General features: G+C 34.8%; 1 protein-coding gene across 1 annotated transcript; it reads left to right on the top strand.

The window, feature by feature from the left end:
* The first annotated feature begins 916 nt into the window (after positions 1-916).
* Positions 917-20908, top strand: LOC142355688 (uncharacterized). The gene is made up of 8 exons (XM_075407771.1): positions 917-970; positions 2019-2055; positions 2476-2850; positions 18220-18587; positions 18854-18982; positions 19573-19706; positions 20087-20375; positions 20497-20908. The coding sequence occupies exons 1-8, from the start codon at positions 917-919 to the stop codon at positions 20878-20880; spliced, it is 1770 nt and encodes a 589-aa protein (XP_075263886.1). The 3' UTR covers positions 20881-20908.
* The last annotated feature ends 892 nt before the right edge of the window (positions 20909-21800 follow it).

Consider the following 21800-nt stretch of genomic DNA (forward strand, 5'->3'; position numbering starts at 1 on the left):
ATAAGACGTGTTCTAGAGCTTATCTTCTTTAGGGTACTGCTGGAGCTGTCTTATGGTTGTCTCAAGAATAATAGCTAATCTTAAGGCTTACCTGACTAACTAAAGTTCTATTCCTCTAGTCTGTTACTCTTCTATCTGAGCTTCAGTAGACGGTGCACGGGCCCCAATGCTACGGTCTAACGTTTATCTCAATACAAAACAAGAGCGGAGTAGAGAGAGAGAAATATACTTTATTATTATATCAGGATGGTAACTGGTACTGACTAAATAACTTTCTCTTCTGCTGAGAGAGGGTAGATGGGTAAACACATAGAGGGAAAGAAGGATAAAATAATATATTATTTTTATCCAATCAGAAAAGAGTATTTCAGTCTTTCTGAATAAAGTCTTTCAAAATATTAAATATTCCTTTTTGGAAGTCATGTCTGACTCCAGCTATTACTAATCTCAATACATGTCGGCGGCTATTACTAATCTTAATACATGTCGGCGCATATAACTAATCTTAATACATGTCGCCGGCTATAACTAATCTTAATACATGGCGGCTATACCCAATCTTAAAACATTAACGCCGCTATACCTAATCTTAATACATGCTAATTCATTCCCTATCTTAATACGTTAGGGAGGACCCAAATCCCGAAAAATACGCTATACCCTATCTTAATACATGGGGGACCTCACCCCCCCCCCCCCCCGGGGAGTGTAGCTCACTATATTACTACTTATATATATATATATATATATATATATATATATATATATATAAATGTGTGTGTGTGTGTTTTAAGATCATTCAATTATATAATATAAATAATCTGCGTCAGATTCACTTTAGAGTCTTTTATACAATCTGGATCTTCTGATCCAATTTCTTGAAAATCTGCGTTAAAGATGGGAAATTGTCACATCTATGGCGACGGCAGCTATTGAAGTGTCGGGTTCTGATGGGTCAGTGGGGTACAAAGTAAAATATTCACAAACCTTACGACTCGTTTCGATTCGGGTTGTTGTATTGGCAAGAAAGAACTGTTCCGTGTACTACATGTCAATGTATTGCATGTCAGTGTACTATAATACATATTTTAGTGTATTTGTTGTAATGTGTCAAATTGAATGTGAACTGAAACGAAGAAATAGTTGATAACTAGTAATTCTTTCATGTGCTCTTTTAATTTACTATTGTTTTCTGAATTAATTCTGTTTAATTCAAAAACCGACACAAAATTCATAATATTCCTGGCAGAAACGGGATTCTCATTATGTTAAAGCTTAGTTAAAAATTGTACTTTGAATTTTTTACGGAATTTTCTTCCATAAAAAAAATTAAATGTAGTTTTTTACTTAGCTTTAACATTATGAACTTCCTGTTTTTGCCAAGGATACTATGAACAATTTGTCTGTTTTTGAACTAAACAGAATTAATATACAAAAAAATATAAATTAAAAAACCACGTGAAAGAGTTACTAGTTATCAACTATTTTTTCGTTACAGCAATACCACGAGGAGTGTGATCATAGAGAAAGACCTTAATGAAATTTTTTTGATACAGTACTTAAATTTTGTGGTACTCAGATCCGGGAAACTAGTATTTATTTACGTAGCTAAGTGCTATGTAAGTACCTTGCGGTAAAGTGAAGAACTCATTAACGATTTGATTGAATTAATTTAATTAATTCGCAAAATTAATTAAATTCAAAAATAAAGCTCAATTGCATTGATTAGATAACATTGGTATTTAATTGGATTATACAAAACCAAAAGTTGCTTACAATTTTTGTTGACAGAACACGAGGTTTTGGTGAGCGGAATCTGATATCAGCCTATTTGCTGTTCGTGTCAATGTACATAGCATCGACACCCAATGCTTTTTGGTGTTGTGATCATCGCGATATTGTTACTCACATCTCATTTTGAGAAATCTTTTTGTTGCGTATCAGTGGTAGAAAATTTTGGCTAATTTTCCAAGCAGTACTGCTTCATCGGTTTATCTGATTAGATACGTTTGTTTCAGGCCGGGCAGCTATTTGCAGACTTCGACTCTCTCCAAGGTAATATGGATTAATTTTTTTTCAAATGTGGATTTTGATGTAAGCAGCATTAAATTTCCGCCAAAACGGATCGCTCAATACGCAAATAAATTTTTGCTTTTTCTGAGGAACAAATTCCCCAGTAAAAGAAGCAACATCATATCTGTAGGCATCAATATTGAATAAATAGTTTTCCCAGTGAATTCAATAAGTTGTAATCGATCACAAGGGCTCAATCTACTACGTAGCTCTGATAGCTTAGCCAGCAATGTCCACGACAGTAATTAAGGTGACATGTTTTAACATATGAAATGAAGTTTAGTTGACAATAAATATAAAATTCCGCTGCATTTTGTGAAAAAAAAATTAGTGCAGCATCTTAAGTGTGGAGTGATGTTATTATGTGAATCATTACTTTATCTTATCATTTGTTTTTTTCAGAGGTGACTCTTTTGCCGAACTACACACCATTCGTCTTTTCAATGTCGCGCTGCTCACTGGACGTCATTTCTGGAAAACCATTCATTAAATTCACAAACCTCACCAGAATTCAAATCTCAGAAAATAACATCACAAAACTGGAATCTTCAGTCTTCTCAAACTTGAAAGATTTAGAATTGCTGAATTTACAAGACAACAACATTGAAGATTTTGACGAGAATGCGTTCGAAGGATTGAGTTTTTTGAAAATTTTGGATGTTTCCGAGAATGAAATCGAGAAGCTTCCCGAGAACATATTCAAAAGTACGGGCAACTTGACCAAGTTGGTTTTAAAGAACAATCGAATAAGTTCTTTGAGTATGGAGACTTTAAAAGGTAAGCGTCATTGCCTTGCTAAAATATCAACTGAATAGAGTGCCGTAATCGATTGCTCAACTTTTGTTGACTGATTCTGAACCTGATATAGCTTTTGATTGGAGCACAGAAAATGTTTAAAATTAGAGTCCATCAATGAAGTAAAAAATACTTTCAACACATAACTCAAAAACTTTTGAGAGAGCATTTGAAAGGATTTTTCATATCTCATTTGGAAAATAAGTTCCAAATTTAAAGCCCTTCAATAATTTTTGGCTCAAAAATTTTCTCAAAAACAAAATACTCAGCTCGCGAGAATCTTTATACGGAATAAACATCAAACTTTTTATTTTCATTTTAAAAATATTAGTAAACAAAAAGTTCTTTGAAAGATTTCCTGGAACAAATACCTTTGAAACTTTTTTGAATTGAAACTAATTGCAGTCCCAGGTTGAGTTGCCAGACCGAAAGTCGATATGTCCAGACCGTCCCAGACGGAAAGTGTCTAAGTCCAGACCCTCCCAGACGGAAAGTGCCTATGTCCAGACTTTCGTGCGTTCAAAATTTTTCGTGCGTTCATCGTGCGTTCAAAACTCCCTATGTCCAGACTTTCGTGCGTTCAAAATCTTATATGACCAGACTTTAGTGCGTTCCAAATTAAAATTCGTGCGCTCATTTGTGCGTTCAAAAACACCTATGTCCAGACTTTCGTGCGTTCAAACGTGCTTATGTCCAGACTTTCGCGCGTTCAAAATCTTATATGACCAGACTTTAGTTCTTTCTAAATGAAAAATCGTGCGCTCATTTGTGCGTTCATGTCCAGACTATCGTGCGTTCAAAAACACTCATGTCCAGACTTTCGTGCGATCAAAAATGCGTATGTCCAGACTTTCGTGCGTTCATGTTCAGATAACGTTTTTATAATGTATTCGTTTCAAGTATAGATACGTTAGGGTGATGGTTGTGATGAAGTGCCAGAGCAGTTTCTACAATTTGTTTAATAAAAGATGTTCGATGAAAGTATTGGCTGAAGGGGGTGCCAGCGACCTAGTTATTAAAGTATGATTTGCTTTGCAACTTCAGCAAGGGTTTATAATTCTAGGTGTGAAATTGTTTTAAACAAAGCAAAATGTTGGATGCGAATTTTCCTGCGTTCGATGTTTTGTAACTTTTGAACTCAAGTGAGTTGCGGTTTTCTTGGTAGAAAGCTTTCACTTGAGTGAGCACTCTATTAAGAGTGTTTAGTCAAACATGGACTCATTTTTTTTGGCATCCTTGTTTCCATTCAAAAAATTTTCGTGCGTTCCGAGTCCAATGTCCAGACTTTCGTGCGCTCAAAATTGCTTATGTACAGAATATCGTGCGTTGAAAATTGCATATGTCCAGACTATTGTGCGTTCATTTTTTTCCAGACCGTGTAATTTTGAACGCACGACGCCACCTTGTGCGTTCATTTCGGTCTGGACATATCGACTTTCGGTCTGCGACCTCAACCTGGGGTCAGTTAATTTGATTGAAATGATTAAATCTTTTACATCGTTCTGAAATTACTTCAAACATTAAGTATAAGAAAAACTCCTTAGTTTATATTTGTTTAACTTATGGCCGCTTTGGTAAGTTTTTTTTTTCGGTTGATAATGGAAAGTTTGATGTCCAATTGGCGTTTAGTTGTTTACTGATGCTTGAAAGTAGTTTTCTTAACGAATGACAATAGCATTGGGCTAGAAAGACAAAATCTGTCATTGAATCTGATTCAAAAACATTTTATTAAAAAGTTTACATTATACTCAGTGAAAAACTTCTATATATTTTTTGCCATATCTTTATCCAAAGATTTATTGTTCCGACCCACTTGTGGGGAAAGAACTATATACTCAAATGACTTTTTTGGCTCAGCAAAATTCGGCCGATGGATATATTCATCGTAGAGAGTTGGGACTGATATCATTTAAAAGCCCGTCCAACGTACAATAAGGAATTAAAAATATTTTTTGGATTTTCTTTTTTAGAGGGAGTTATCGGGTTTTCAACTTTTGTCAATAATAGAGGGAATTCCGATGTTTTTATTTACATATTCTGTATATCTGACCAAATTTCCGCCAATTTCGACAAAAACTAATACCATTGTTAACAATAAGTTTTTTTGTTTTTACTTTTACGGATAGAGGTGTCCATATTGGTTTTTTGGTTAATATTTTAGCTAAATTGTTCGAATTTTAGAATTTTTCAACCAAAAATGGCACCAAATACGCTTTTTTATAACGCAATATTTAAACATGCCAAAGTAAAGACATAACATCTGCCGCCAATATCTTTGAAAACTCAAAAAAACTATTTGTACTTTTGGTTCCTATAAAAGTCTTCAGGAATTAAACTTTTGTCAGTAACTCAAAAATTCTACAATTTAGAGCATCTATTTCTGATTTATTGACACACTTCATGTTCAAATTGACCTTTCTTTGGCAAACATATGGAATAATTAATTGTTCTGCTGGACGCGAAGCAAAATCAGGGCTAGGTTTAAACTGATCTCATGTTATTACAATCAAAAGTTTTTGAGATAATATTGGGGCGAAATCTTTTTCAAAGTATTTTGTCTTTTTGTTATTTTTGTGATAATTTTTGACAAGAATTACTTCAATTCAGGGCACATAATGACATATCTTGTTTACCCCAAATTGAGACCAGATGACTGAAAATTATGTCTTCAGAGAAAAGCTCATGGTTTTTATGGCCTTGGCAATGAGTTTTCGTAAACTTCAATCGATTTGTTTTTTTGCCTTCATTTTGTTCTTTTAGCGGCTTCTTGGCTTCATTTTTTTCGTCAGAAATCCAATTGAATAAATTTGAACAGAATGAATTGAATAATGTTTTTGCTTTTGCAGCTAATTGTCGTTCTTCTGTTGTCGAATGGCATATTGTTGACAATCGAAAGCCTTATCTGTTTTTATGGATCTTTCTGATTTTTCTACTGCTCTCAGTTTATAGCTAATGGTTAAAACGCTTTTCATTTATTTTTTGAAAGAATATATTTTTGTATTTCCCAATATTTGTTCTCATTGTCGTCAACAAGTGATCAGTTTTATTGTCGATCGGGTACACCAACTTTCCGTTGCCGTGATCAATGATTTTGTTGTTAGTTTTGTTGGGATTAACGTCTTTAGCGCTTAGAAAAATCTCTTCAGAAGACTTTTGTTAGTTTTAGATAATCGCGAATATTTTTGCTTTCGTATTGTTTTTTCCACAAAGACCCTTTACAAAGAATACCCAAAAAAATCAAAAGAGAACCAAGCAAAAACTTTGAACTTTCATCGAAATTAAGGTTTTTGATGTTTTCTTCTTATAGTTGCAACGGCTTCAAAACTATTGAAAAGAAAATAGTTTAGGGCTTTTGATTTCTGTCCGTATTTGATGTTGTTTTGTCGTCTTATTTTTTGGCTTTACTGATTACAATCAAAAATGGCTTCCTTTTTAGTTACGTTTTATTCTGTGTTTGTTTTAAATTGAAAGCATATGCTTTTTAGAATTTTTGTAAAAATTTAAAGAAAAGCAGTTAATTTTTTAGCTGTGTTCTTTTTTGTTTTTCTGTCACTTAAGTAGCCTGTTCTCAACAACAACAATTGCTTCTTTTTCCTGGTGGACCAAGATTCATTTATACTGATTTTGTTTTCAACTATTGGTTTCATGGCTTCACCACTACGCATTTTATTAAGGAAATCATGAATTTATATATTTTCCCATTTCTGAATTTTTTTTCCTTGTCATATCATCACACTAATTGGATGGCTCAATTGGCGTTGAAAAAAATTGCAATTGAAGATTATTAAAGTTTTCATTAATAGCTTTCGGTTTTAACGGTTGCGACACCACCTTGTTGTTCAATGTTACTTTTTTTTATCTCTCTGCCGTTCTTTTTGTAGTCGCCTGACATTATGGTACGAATTATTTTCTATGAGGTATAGATTGGCCTTCCTCATGAGCAGAGTGTTTACGTATTAGTTATAATGATTATGAATGGAGTTGTTTTCAAAAAACGTACTTTTGATTTGCGTCCTGTTTTTTGCTCTCCTTTGTCGACCTGTTCCTGAGTCTCATTATTGACAGGTCTGATAATTAATTTAATGAAGTACAGATTATTTGATTGGTTCAGTTTCTATTTGGTTCCATTTTTGTGTTATTAAATGTTTTTTTAAATATAGTTGTCGAGTTTTGGTCGTAATTAATGCTTGCTATTGTATGCATTTTATGTTTGTCTTGTCCAGTACTCTCATAAATGGCAATCTCATCCGCCTTCTAATCCAGCGTTATTTTTTCCACTTAGTTGTTTGTTGATCAAAATGTAAATTGCTGAAAGTTTTTGATTTATTTTTCAGTTGGAAGACAATTATTTCAAAACTAGGATGGGCGGGGTCGGAACATTATGTGCAAACGCACAATACCGATCTTCCTTGTTTGAAGACAAAATTTATAACCGACTAAGAAAGATGCCATTCGATATTTTGTAAGATTAGGAGCGTAAATTGAGCTTGGTGTAAATAAATCTTAGAAGTCAGAAGGAGACGACAATGTCAATTATAATGACCTTGTTTGTATGTTTCAGTTGAAAAATTGATTTGTTTTGTGATAGCAAGAAATGTATAAAAAGTTGCTTGCAATACTTGATGATCAGTTTTGTTCAATAAATTTAAGATTGTACCTTTTTAGTATTGTAACTTTATGATTTCGGCTTTCACTGTCTATTTTCATTTGACAATAGCCCAAGATGAAAAAATACAGAAGAATTAAGCGCCGGAACCTCCAAATAGCTAAAATTATTTTTAAATTAACAAACAAGTTGTTTTTACTTAAATTTTTGCGAAGATTACAAAGTTTTCAACCAAAAGATTAAATTTCTATGTCAAGATTGCTCGCACAATTTAGATTCAATCTCGTATTTGCAGAGGAAAACAAAAAAACTAAGCAATAAAAAACTGAAATTCGGTGTTGTGAAATTCTAATGAAATTTTTTTTAACTGAACAAAATTTAAAAGAAACAAAATATGCAATTATTATAGAATTGGTCACAATTAGAGAGAGAGCTCTGCTCATGTTTTGTAGTATCAAAAAATATTGAAAAAAGACTGAATAAATGATAAATCTTCTTGATTAGTTTAATTGCAGTTTGTTTGTTCAATTTTTGCTCATAGAAAAAGATGTGCGACTAAGTGATCAACTTTGATTGATGCCTACTAATTTAGCTATCAAAGTGGTTAACAAATTACAAGTTAACAAATAATATTAATACAAAGAATGCCAACAAACTAATTTTTTGGAATTAAACATTTATTTCAATTTCAGCTTTTACATGACTAAGATAAGTGTTAGGACTATATGAGATTCATTGAGAAAACATAAAGATTTCACAGAGCTGTTGGACTAAAAAATACTTCTCCTCAAATTCTGTTGGAATAGTTCATGACTGTCATTATAAAACAAGGTGAAAACAAAAAACTTATAAAAATTCTGAAAAAGTTGATCGTTTGACCTGGACAGCTTCGCTCTTTTTCCGGACTATCGTTTATATCTTTTTAATTTAAGAAATGAGCATTTGATTGAAAATTTAACAGTGACAACAGAATTGTCAGAATAAAATTCTGCAACAAGAACAAAGGACGAAAACAAAATAACAAATTTGCAAACGTCTAAGTTCAGTTGTTAAATTTGGAAAACTGTTAACAAATTACTTTTTGTAACTCGGTGAGGCCTCAAAAGATACACAATACAATAGTTTTCTGTGTACAACAAGATAGTAAAAAGATAATGGGACTCTTCAACGATGATGATTATGATGATGATGATAATAATAACAATGATAATAATAATGATGATGATGATGATGATGATGATGATGATGATGATGATGATGATGATGATGATGATGATGATGATGATGATGATGATGATGATGATGATGATGATGATGATGATGATGATGATGATGATGATGATGATGATGATGATGATGATGATGATGATGATGATGATGATGATGATGATGATGATGATGATGATGATGATGATGATGATGATGATGATGATGATGATGATGATGATGATGATGATGATGATGATGATGATGATGATGATGATGATGATGATGATGATGATGATGATGATGATGATGATGATGATGATGATGATGATGATGATGATGATGATGATGATGATGATGATGATGATGATGATGATGATGATGATGATGATGATGATGATGATGATGATGATGATGATGATGATGATGATGATGATGATGATGATGATGATGATGATGATGATGATGATGATGATGATGATGATGATGATGATGATGATGATTGATGATGATGGACTGTGGAAGCCACCCTCCTGTTCGACTGCACAGTCCATCCATGGAATAAATCCGAAATCAGGAAGTTGCAGAGCGTAGCGGATAAAGCGTACAGATGGATCTGGAACGAAGGGAGAGGTTTAAGCAAAATCAGAATGCAGAAAGAAGGAGTTAACGCGTTCGGAATTCGCAAGAAGTTGCAAATTGCCTCCCTCAGGTGTAAAATAGAAACGAGATCCCTACAGAGGATAGGACACATCCTCAGGATGCCTGACCCGAGAACCGTCAAGAGAGCAGTCCTGGGGCAGTGGGATCACCGAGGAACTGGGAAGGGCAAGCTGCGAGGCGGAACCATCTCAGTCTGGAGGCGTTTACTGGGTGAGGCGAACATAGACTGGACGAATGTAGGGAACATGGCTAAAGACCGGAAAGTATGGAAGTCAATCGTCCAAGCCCGCAGAACTTTTCTGGAAAGCTGGGAAGATGAAATGTGCCAGTGGAAAAGAGGCACATCCGCACCGAACAGATCGCAGAGAAAGAAGAGAGAAACGGGCCCATGGCTTTGCAGGTGGGAAGGATGCAGCACTCAGTGCAGAACGAAAACCGGGCTGACACAGCACGAACGAGCGCACGAAAAGAAGACAGTGAGACTCAGCTGTAGCCAATGCCATAGGGTTTTTGCGCGACAATGCAACCTTACAAACCATGCTAAGATCTGCAAAGGAGCGAGCATGAACGAGTGTCTCTGTGGTAGGAAAATCTCGGAAGGAAATATGACAAGACACATAAGAGAGAGCTGCCCCCTGAGGGAACACAAGATAAAGCCAAAGAGGCTAAACAGCCTCAGGGTAGCGTGCCCCGAGTGTGGCTCGCTGATAACTAGCAGTAACCTCTCCCGCCACAGGAAAAACCTACATGGATTGTAGGATAAGCCGTTTTCATTTCAGAGAAGGAAGGGGGCGTGAATGTACCCAATAGAGGGTCAACCCATTGCTGTTTTTCAGAAAAGTCATGAATCGATCGAATCGGTCCAACATCGCTGGCCGAAGGAGACATGTGCGTTTCAATCTGACGGAAACGAGGAAAGAGCAACTAACGAGGTCCCTCGTGAACAAGGGCATGCTCATTGACTATGCACGAAACCCGTTTCGAACAATTGTCAGAACGGCATTACAACCGCAGTACACCATGGCGGTGCTAGGCGATTCTATCGCCTATGGAATGTTCATTCGTGACGCTGTTGTGATCAGCTGCCCGGGGGCAACCCTCGCGAGAATGGCCGTGCCAGAGATACGAGAGTATATCAAAAGCTGCGGCGTCAAAAGGCTAGCAATACTAGGCGGAACGAATGATCTTGTTGCAAGGGACGGGACCGTCACTCCAGTGGAGCCGATCCTAGAGAGATTGAAAAGTCTCATTGCGGCCTTCAAAGACGAGGGGATTAGAGTAGCCGTGATGCAGGTTCCTGGTCGAAGAAGATACAAGACCGAAATCAAGATGCTCAACAAGGCCCTAAAATCGTGTGCCAAGAAGAACGGCGCTGTCTTCCAAGAGTACACAAAATTCACATACGTAGGCGTGTGCGGAGACGGAATACATCCTTCACCGGCGCACCTCCAAGACCTCACAAAGGAAGTTTTCCGAGGCCTGGAGAAACTCTGCTGACGTACCCAATAGAGGGTCAACAAGCAGAGTCTCCACAACCCAACACCCACCCCCATATGCAAACACGACAACCAAGCAGCAACCAATTTTACAACCACGTAGCAACCAATCTATCCAAACAACCAAGTATCCCTATATAGCTGTCGAAACGAGCAAAGCATCCAGACCCCCTGTGGGGTGTAACGGAAAGAGAGAGAGAGAGATGATGATGATGATGATGATGATGATGATGATGATGATGATGATGATGATGATGATGATGATGATGATGATGATGATGATGATGATGATGATGATGATGATGATGATGATGATGATGATGATGATGATGATGATGATGATGATGATGATGATGATGATGATGATGATGATGATGATGATGATGATGATGATGATGATGATGATGATGATGATGATGATGATGATGATGATGATGATGATGATGATGATGATGATGATGATGATGATGATGATGATGATGATGATGATGATGATGATGATGATGATGATGATGATGATGATGATGATGATGATGATGATGATGATGATCATAATAGTCAAGATACTAGTAACCATTCATGTTACCTTTTGAAATTTCTCAGCACGATTTTACAATCATCTTAATAATTTTAACCGCGTTTGGGCAAATCTTCCCTTTGATGGCTTTAGTTTGGCGCTAATAATTTAATGGGCCCTGAGAGCATTTGTTTTCGCCAATTTTTTTCTGCCGATATGTTTGTTGCTAGCATTTTTGTTGCGTAGCACCCATGTTGTTTGATTATTGACAAATAATTGATTTCTATTGATAGATAGTGCCTTAGATTCTGAAGAGTTTAAGTTTTAAATGCATTTTTCATTGTCCTTGATTCCACCTATTTTTAATGACAAACGTAAATTTTCATTGCAATATTTTTTATTCTTATAAATTTCTGCAGTGGTTATCGACAAAGTTTGCGTCTGCTCTCTGAACTTCAATTGTGTTTAGAACTCTTGCGAGGTTGCCGTTGTCGGGAAAAGTAACCCATTCATAACAATAATTCTGAAAAAATTGTAAATGTTTTTTTTTTCAATTTTTGCAGTGCTTTCATTACTTTCATGTACGTCTTGTTCTCTGACTTGTTTGTTATCGAAGTTGGTTTTGTTAAGAAAGCTAATAGATCAATTCTTTGGGTCAGGACTCATCCTGGTATGTCCTTTTTCATGGTCAAGATTTTTGTTACGACCATCTGACCTAACAATAAATTCAAATTTGCTTTTTGTTCAATTTTCATGCAATTTCAATTGTGCTGCGTGCTTGACGTCTTTTTGCACTCTTAGTGGAGCGAGTTATTTTGTTAATTCGCGTGATTAAATTTTCAAAAATGACTTACCTCACTCTCAAAATGACTTCTTCACTCTAAAATTGATTTTTTTTCTTCACTGTAATTCAATGAGACAAGTTCAAGTGAGTGTGAGTAATAGAAACAGAAGTCCATGTAATAAGAGCCGCTAATAGAAACAGCAGCAAATTAAACAGGTTCCTAATCAAATTATAATGTCTCCGCGTTTACCAAAAAGAAGTTTTTTAGTCTGTTACTTTTTGAGGCTGCAGATCTACGTATGCTGTTAGCTAAGTTGTTATTTCGGGTTTTTCATGGCATTCTGTGGGCGTCCTTGTAACATGTTTTCAATTTGTTTCAGTATTTCTTACCGTGAAAAATGATACTTTATCCATGGACAACAAACAGTAACAGAAATCTGTCGCGTTTTCACTTTTCACTTTTTTCACTTTTCACTTTTAGCGTTATCAACTTCCACAATTTTTTTAGAATAAAATTCAGTAACTGTTAATTCCGAAATTTCTCGTGAGCCATGATGAGATTATGTGCGAATCAACTATTTATCCTTTTAAGCCCTAACAAGGCGGCTCGTTAATGTGCGTTCGCACATGATGTTCCCACCCGAGCTCATATACATTTTTGACTAAATTGTCAACCAAATGAAGAGATAACAAAAATAGATGTTTGAGCTAAAGCAATCGTTACACAAATTATTTACTAATTGAATTACATAATGCCATGCCTCATTACAGCGCCAACGTGATCTGACATTAAGGAGACTAAGAGACAAAAAAAAACAAAAAACAAAATCAGCACAAACAAAAATTTCACGGCAAAAACTGAATATCTAAACTTAAAAGCACCTAGTAACAACGTCAAAGTGCAGTCAGGTAAAACCTTAACTACACAAGTTTACTTTTTTCTAACAACACAGCAGATGGAAAGTTTTCTTGATGAGACTGGGTAACAAGTCAACAAAAAGAACGAACAGTGAGGCGAAACTTAAAAACTAATCAACATTTTTTACACCAAGAAATTTCTAAAACCTTAAAAATTATTAGCTTTTAAATAAATAATCCTTAATAAATTACTAAAATTCATTAAAAATCCAAAAGGACCTGTCTTTGCTTAGACTAAGCCATAGAAGCGAACTAAAGAGCAACTCAAAAAATTACAAACGATTTGCGAAAACACAAACTATTGCTACCATTAAAGTCATTGGCTATCATCTGAATATTATGTATTTTCAATTCAATTGTTCGGTTCTAATGATTCAGTTGAAATTTAAAAACAGAGATTAAATAAGTTTACTTGAAAAAAAACTTTAAAAAGTTCAGAAAAAAATATTTAATATGGTTATCATAAACTTTAAGACTATTCGCAATAAATTGACTGCTTCGGGCAGCATCATTCATTCAATGCTCAAATAAAATCCTATGAGAACTGTCAGCAATTTACGGCTACCTAAAGAACAAAAACAGCAAATTCACGAAAGAATTTAGCGGGAAAAGTGTCGAAGGCATTAAAAAAATGAACTTTTCACTAAAAACTCTTTCTTCTATTTTCAATTAATTTTCAAGAAGAATGGGAATTCTCTTTTTTATCAATATAATTTCCAAAAATCAACAAACATAAACAAATAAATTATAACAACGAAATTTTCGAGAAAACACGTATTATCAACGCAATTGATTTCATTAGCTTTAAACGCAAGCCAATAAATACGCTAAATTATGCCTCGATGGGACAATAAGTTTGTCTGCTAATCATAATTCATCTATAAGAGCTTACAACATGTTATTGGCTATGAAAACGACAACAGAGACAGGCAAAAACCGAAAATTCCTTAGAAAAGTGTCAGGAGAATATGTCAAAGCAATTCAAATCATAAGCTCTTCTCTGAAAACTTCATCTATGATCCGTTGAATTTTATCCCCAAAACAATGGGGAACATCAGCAGCAGATGATGTGATAAGATTTCAAAAAATTCCAAAAATAAATTAAAGTACCCAAAAATTAAAAAAAATTATGAAATCTCGTGGCATTGAAGTTTTAAAACTAATAGGTAGAAGATAAAACCACTAATCAGATTATTTTTGGGTGCAATAGAATGGAAAGGAATTCTGCTAGTACTGACATTGACCGAAAAAAAGTTAAGTTTTGGTTAATATAACAAAAATTTCACGGCAAAAACTGAATATCTAAACTTAAAAGCACCTAGTAACAACGTCAAAGTAAAACCTTAACTACACAAGTTTACTCTTTTCTAACAACACAGCAGATGGAAAGTTTTCTTGATGAGACTGGGTAACAAGTCAACAAAAAGAACGAACAGTGAGGCGAAACTTAAAAACTAATCAACATTTTTTACACCAAGAAATTTCAAAAACCTTAGAAATCATTAGCTTTTGAATAAATACTCCTTAATAGATTACAAATACTCATTAAAAATCCAAAAGGACCTGTCTTTGCTTAGACTAAGCCATAGAAGCGATCTAAAGAGCAACTCAAAAAATTACAAACGATTTGCGAAAACACAAACTATTGCTACCATTAAAGTCATTGGCTATCATCTGAATATTATGTGTTTTAAATTCAATCGTTCGGTTCTACTGATTCAGTTGAAAGTTAAAAACAGAGATTAAATAAGTTTACTTGCGCCACATTTAAAAACCATTGGGATCTGTTATTACGCGATTGTTCTGAAAGAAGAGAAAAATGAACACAAAAAATGGCCACCCAATGAACGTTCAGAAAAATGCATATGGTCCGAAAAACAAAAACATCAGTGACAAAAAATATTAATAGATATGTTATCTCTTGAAATACAAGAAATTGGATGGGACCTCTCATTGACGAAAATAAGTTACAATTTGACGAAAAGAACAACAAAAAAAGAAAAGTTCGAAAAAAAACTTTAATATGTTTATCATAAACTTTAAGACTATTCGCTATAAATTGACTGCTTCGGGCAGCATCATTCATTCAATGCTCAATTAAAATCCTATGAGAACTGTCAGCAATTTACGGCTACCTAAAGATCAAAAACAGCAAATTCAAGAAAAAATTTAGCGGGAAAAGTGTCGAAGGCTTTAAAAAAATGAACTTTTCACTAAAAACTCTTTCTTCTATTTTCAATTAATTTTCAAGAAGAATGGGAATTCTCTTTTTTATCAATATAATTTCCAAAAATCAACAAACATAAACAAATAAATTATAACAACGAAATTTTCGAGAAAAACACGTATTATCAACGCAATTGATTTCATTAGCTTTAAACGCAAGCCAATAAATACGCTAAATTATGCCTCGATGGGACAATATGTTTGTTTGCTTATCATAATTCAACTATAAGAGCTTACAACATGTTATTGACTATGAAAACGACAACAGAGACAGGCAAAAACCAAAAATTCAGTAGAAAACTGTCAGGAGAATATGTCGAAGCAATTCAAGTCATAAGCTCTTCTCTGAAAATTTTATCTATGATCCGTTGAACTTTCTCCCCAAAACAATGGGGAACATCAGCAGCAGATGGTGTGATAAGATTTCAAAAGGATCCAAAAATAAATTAAAGTACCCGAAAATTAAAAAAAAATTATGAAATCTCGTTGCATTGAAGTTTTAAAACTAATAGGTAGAAGATAAAACCACTAATCAGATTATTTTTGGGTGCAATAGAGTGGAAAGGAATTCTGCTAGTACTGACATTGACCGAAAAAAAGTTAAGTTTTGGTTAATATTTAAAAAAAAATCGAAAATTTTTTTCAACTCTTAACAGCCATTAAACTCAAAATCCTTCAACAGAGCACAATATCTAAGCTCAGATAAAACGCGATGGGTGGAAAAAGATGTTTGCTATGCATAGATAATTAACATGACCTCACAAATATTCTTATGACTGTGAAAACAAAAACAATAACAGGCAAACACAAAAATTCGTTTAAAAAATTGCGAGAGGAAAGTGTCGAAGCCAATTAAACCATTAGCTTTCTTCTGAAAACTTTATCTGTGATCCACTGAACGCTCTCCCGAAACCAATTGGGTTAAAATAATATTTGGATAATGTGTATAATGTTTGGATAATGTGATAAGAGTTCAAAAGTAACCAATAATACAAAAATATCCAAAAAAAATTTGAAAAAAAAAAATTGAAATCTTGTGTCATTGAAGTCATATAACCAATAGTTAGAAGATAAAACCGCTTGCCAGAAAAATTTTATTTGCAGTATAAAACAATTGGCTGCGGTCATCACTGACACTGACTAAAAGTTCACAAAAAATTTTAACATTTGTTAGTGTGCAAAAAAAGTTTTCGAAAAATTTATTTCAAATTCTTAACAGCTATTAAATTTAATATTTTTCAACGGAAATCAATAAATACAATCGAAGATGCCCCAATGGGAGTACATTTGGGTTTGTCATGCATAGGTAATCAACAAGATATCACAATAAGTCTTAATACTATTAAAACAACAACAAAAGCAGGCAAAAACCAAAAATTCAAAAGAAAAGTGCGAGTAGAACGCGTCGAAGCCATATAAACCATAAATTTATCAATGAAATTTTTATCAGTGAGCCACTGAACATCTTCTTTAAGCCAATGGGAGCTGTCAATTTTTGGATAATGTGATGCGATTTCAAAGTGACCAATAACACGAAAATAACCAAAAAAAATTTGAAAAAAAAAAATTGAAATCTTGTGTCATTGAAGTCATAGAATCATTAGTTGGAAGATAAAACCGCTAACCAGATTAAAATTTGTTGCAGTAGGAAGGAAGAGGGTGCAGGCACCCCTGGACTTTTCACTGTTCACGATAATAAGTTTGATTCTTTAATGTTAAAAAAATTAACGAAAAATTATTTTTTAAGTCTTAACAGCCATTAGCTGTCCCCTCAAAGCACTAGATATGTTCACTTAATTCTCGTTATGGAACATATTACACTGTTAGTCATTGAATCCATGCCATAGGACTCCGAAAAATTAGTAAAACCTCAAAAAGAAAATCAAAATTTCATTTAAAATTACGAAAACTCAGAATAGAAGCGAAAAAAAACAAGAGCAATTCTTTGGAAACGATGTTTTTTGTTCATTGGGCTTAATTTGACTGTAAATAAAGGTTTGTCATTAATAGAAATTGGATATAAAAAGTGATTTGTCTCTAGGTGACTTAAAAAAGCAAAAAGAGAAAAGTTTTATGAAAAAAAAAGAGCTCTCAAATAGAATTCGAATTTTTTTGATAGTGAACTTCCCAAATGAGACCAGAAATAACCTTTTTTATCGCCTTTAGTTTATTAGGAACAACAAATTAGTCCATTTTTTGGCGTGAAATTCAATTTTGAAATACTATTTTTATAGAAAATATTTTATTTTAGAGAAAAATTACAGTAAAAGTGAACAAATATCGCGTTTTCACACAAAACTTCAATCCTCGATAACTCCTCGACAAAAACGAAAATCAAAAAAAATCTTTTTAATTTTGAATTCTACGCTGGACCAGCTTTTTAATGATACCACTCACATTTCTCTAGGACGAATATATCGATCGGCCAAAATTGACTGAACAGAAAAAAACCCATTTGAGTATATAGTTCCTCCCCCCCCCCCACAAGTGGGGTCGGAACAATTAATATAGTCCGGTACTTTTCTGCAACCAATCACAAATTGCGTTTTGTTTGATTTTTCCTTATCGTTATTAAAACGTTGTTAACTATCGTGGATACTAGATACTGTAACAGTGGACTGATGTAACCTTGGACAAGAGTGACAAAACTTTGACACTCATTTTCCCATCTGCGTAAATATAAGATTCGAGCACAATAGTGACGGATTTTCCTATTTTTACCAATTTTGAACTAGTTTTCCTTGCTGTCACTTGGCCACAAACCCTTACAGTTCTAATCCTAAAACAATGGTCTTGAAAATTGCTGATGTTTTTCAGTAAATTTGCTCTAGTTCTGATATTTGATTAGTGTTTTGTGTAGTTCTGATATTTGATTTATGTTTTGTTTATTGTAGAACCCAGTTACCAACTCATAGTCGCCGCGTTATTTTTTTAGACAACCCATTTCTTGAGGAATTGGATCTCAGCAGTAATCAAATCTCGAGCCTACCCTACAACTTCTTCTCCTCAATGAAAAACCTCATTGCTCTCAACTTCGCCAATAACAATTTGGAAAACTTCCCCACATCTCTGAGCAAACTTGACAAACTAATGCATCTGGACTTGAGCGGAAACAGTCTGAAAAATGTGCCTGAGAATATGTTCATGAACATGCGTGAACTGCGCCTGATCAATTTGAGTGAAAATGAGATTAAAGAGATCAAAAACAGGACTTTTGTTGGACCTGTCTTTGCAGAAACGGTAGCTTTGGCTAGGAATCAGCTTGTAGACTTTCCAAAGCAAGCGTTGGCTGCCTTCAAATATGTGAGCACGACTTAATATTTTCAGCTTTTTAATTGTTTTCAAACATCAGGAGCTCATTCATTTTTATGTCAATTTCTCCAGTAGGCTTCTCAAATTCACTCACATACATCTCCACCCCCCCCTCCCCGAGTTCCAAAATTCGATATAATTATTATATTTACGTCCTATAACGGAAACTATTCAAAAACTTACAAGCGGCAAAGTGTAGTAAATTGATCTCATAACTTTCCCTTGGGCGTACCAAAACAATCATGATGGGTTTAAAGGTTCGGAAGTTGGATCTGTCAAACAACAGCATTCGCTATCTGCCTCCTCTGAGCATGGAATCCCTCATCATTGAGACTGTAGATCTATCGTTCAACTCTATCCAGGAAATAGACTCAACTGCTTTCAAGGTAAACATTTCTACTCAATAAACTCAACCCAAAAAAAATCCTTTAAAATAAATGATGTCAAATAAAGTTTTTTAATCACATATTTCAATCATGGACATTCTGGCACTTTAGCTAACGCAAATACATACTTTCTAGAACTTTTTTCCTTATTGATTCTTGAATCACCCGAGTCAAACAGAGGCAAGTGTGCAACATTTTTCGGAATTAGAGTGCGATCTTACAAAAACTCAAAGAAAATCTCCTTTCTTTCAACCTTGCTGCCTATATAACAACCCAACTGTGGTATTAGCTAACTCCATATACTGCTAAAGATTTAGAGCTTAGAGGACTCGAACCTACTTTCTCCGCGATCAGGCATGCTACCGTTGCACCAAAGCTCTAATGAAGTACACACTTTGTTAGCTTGATGCACCACAATCTGAGTTATTACACTTAGTCGTCTTCTTGGTTGAGGTTTGCAGTATACCCGTCATAATTTGGCTAGGTCATGAACCAAAACAAATAAACAGTCATCACCCTTTAATTCTAGAAAACCTCGCCAAACCTCAGATCTCTGAATGACGTGAATGAATTATGATCTACTTGTTCAGGACATTTCTCCGGATAGTGCTCTGTCAGTGGACATGAGTCATAACTCCATCCAGTACCTCACTGTCGTAATGTTCGATGAACTCGTCTCTCGTCTCAAGAACTTCAGAATCAACCTAGAGTACAACCAGATCAGGTAACCATCATCATTCGGAAATTCATGCTCTCCCTAGTGATCAAATAATTCAAGATCTTGCAAGAAATCTTCCAAGATAATACATAGTTCTTCCATTTATCTTGCAAGAATTTAATTCTTCTTGCAAGAATCTTGCAAGATTTTGAATTCTTTTTTTGGATACCTGGCTGGCTGGCTGGAGAAGTTTTGAATCATCTTGCAAGATTCTTGCAAGATCTGAAGGCTATGACCAAAAATAAAATTTTGCAATTCTATTCAAATATACAGAAGTACGTAACGTATTAACATTGGTAATGACGATAGCAACAAGAATGGGTTGAGATTGGGTTGGGGCAAATGAAAGAATAGATCCAATTGTCATCAATAAATCTGTTTTCCAGGTGCAACTGTGCAATGGAACGATTTTACGAATGGATCAACACGCAAGACGAATCCAAAGGTTTTACCACAATTACATGCACGCATCCTGTTGGAGTCAGAGGAATTCGTCTAAGTGAACTTCGCTCTAAAGACAGCCTTATTTGTGCTGCGCCCGAAATTGTGCCTACAGCCCGTGAGGTCACTGCGCAGAAAGGCAACAATGCTTTCCTACCGTGCTACAACACGGCGGAACCGATCGCTGAGACGAGTTGGTTCTTCAACGCCGAAAAAGTCGTCCATTCTCCAAAAGTTAGTGACCATAAACAAAATTTATTTGAGAATTTCCTTTCCGAATATTTGCTTAACACTGCTGAAAACATAATTTTTTAAACAGTTCCAAAAAAAGAAAAAAAACATCGCTTGCTTTCAGACAAAAATCTTAAGCTCGGGATCCCTGGTCATAAGAGAAGTAGGCGAAGCCGACAATGGTGTGTGGACATGCCGAGCCTCGAACCCTCGCGGGCAGGACACAATCAACATCCTGCTAACTGTGACAGACTGCAATTTTTCTCCCAGCACTTCTCTAACTATTTCTGTTATATTCTTCATCTCGGCCTTCATATTATTCCTCATTACAGTTGTGTTCTGTATTTACAACAAGCGAAGGGATGCCACACAGCGTGAAAACATGTCACATCACATGGAGTTGAGCAGTAATAATAGTTTACAGTATAACCAGGCACCCGTGCTTCCCAAACAAGCCGACTACCGGATACCAGAGTTCCTTCAAACTGCCCAAAATGACAGTATCTAAAACAATTAGAGATTTTTCCTTCCCCTTTTCTTTATAACTGCTAGAAATTTGTCATAGTTTCCAGTAAACAAAAATGGTGTTCGGAATTGTATGCAACCCAGTGATTTTTCGTAATTACGAGCCTGCGTCTCTACCAAATAGGGTGGACCATTTGGTCCATTTTGCCTCTTTAGTTCCAGAAAACGTGTAGAAAGAGCCTTCTATTGTGGGATATGGTGACAAACAAACAATTATACTAATTGGTAATTATCCAATGTCTTTGTCCTTCGTCGCAAATTTCCGCAAATTAGCTCAACATTATAGAAGCAAGGGGCGCTGGCTCGTAATGTTTTGTTCACAGATCATAATATTTAACGAAGAGAAGCTAAAATTTTATCATTGAACAACCCGAGAAGTTGAATCGATTGAAATGATAGTTTCTGAAACTCCAACTGGTCAAGAAAAAAGAAACTCAACATATTTCATATTTTGCTCAATTTTTTAAGCATTGAGTAGGATTTATGTTGAGAAAGCTCCGTGACATCAAAAGTATCAAGGTTTTTCTATGTGGGTCGGAAATTGATGTGCAAACACATTACCGAAAGTTCTTGGTCAGCAAAAGACAGTTCTAAAAATTTTATTAGTGTATTTTTTTTCCATACATAAAGAGGGTATCAAATTGAATGAATACAAGTTATAACTGGGGAAGGAAAGCAATATAATTATTTTTATATTTGAGTTTGATTCACAAGTATTTTCATTAATTGAATTAGATTAATTTATCTACAGGAAATCATCGATAAATATTTCATGCGTTTTAGTTTTGCTAAAGGGAGTTTTAGAGCAAAGGTTGCAGTTTTATCAGTATTTAAAAAGTGACTAGAAAACAATCTACAGAGCATCTTCTATGAAAATAAACAGACACACCCACCACGCGCATA

The sequence above is a fragment of the Convolutriloba macropyga genome, unplaced genomic scaffold, assembly GCF_964194025.1.
Source record: "Convolutriloba macropyga unplaced genomic scaffold, txConMacr16.3 SCAFFOLD_1178, whole genome shotgun sequence".
Taxonomy (NCBI): domain Eukaryota; kingdom Metazoa; phylum Xenacoelomorpha; order Acoela; family Convolutidae; genus Convolutriloba; species Convolutriloba macropyga.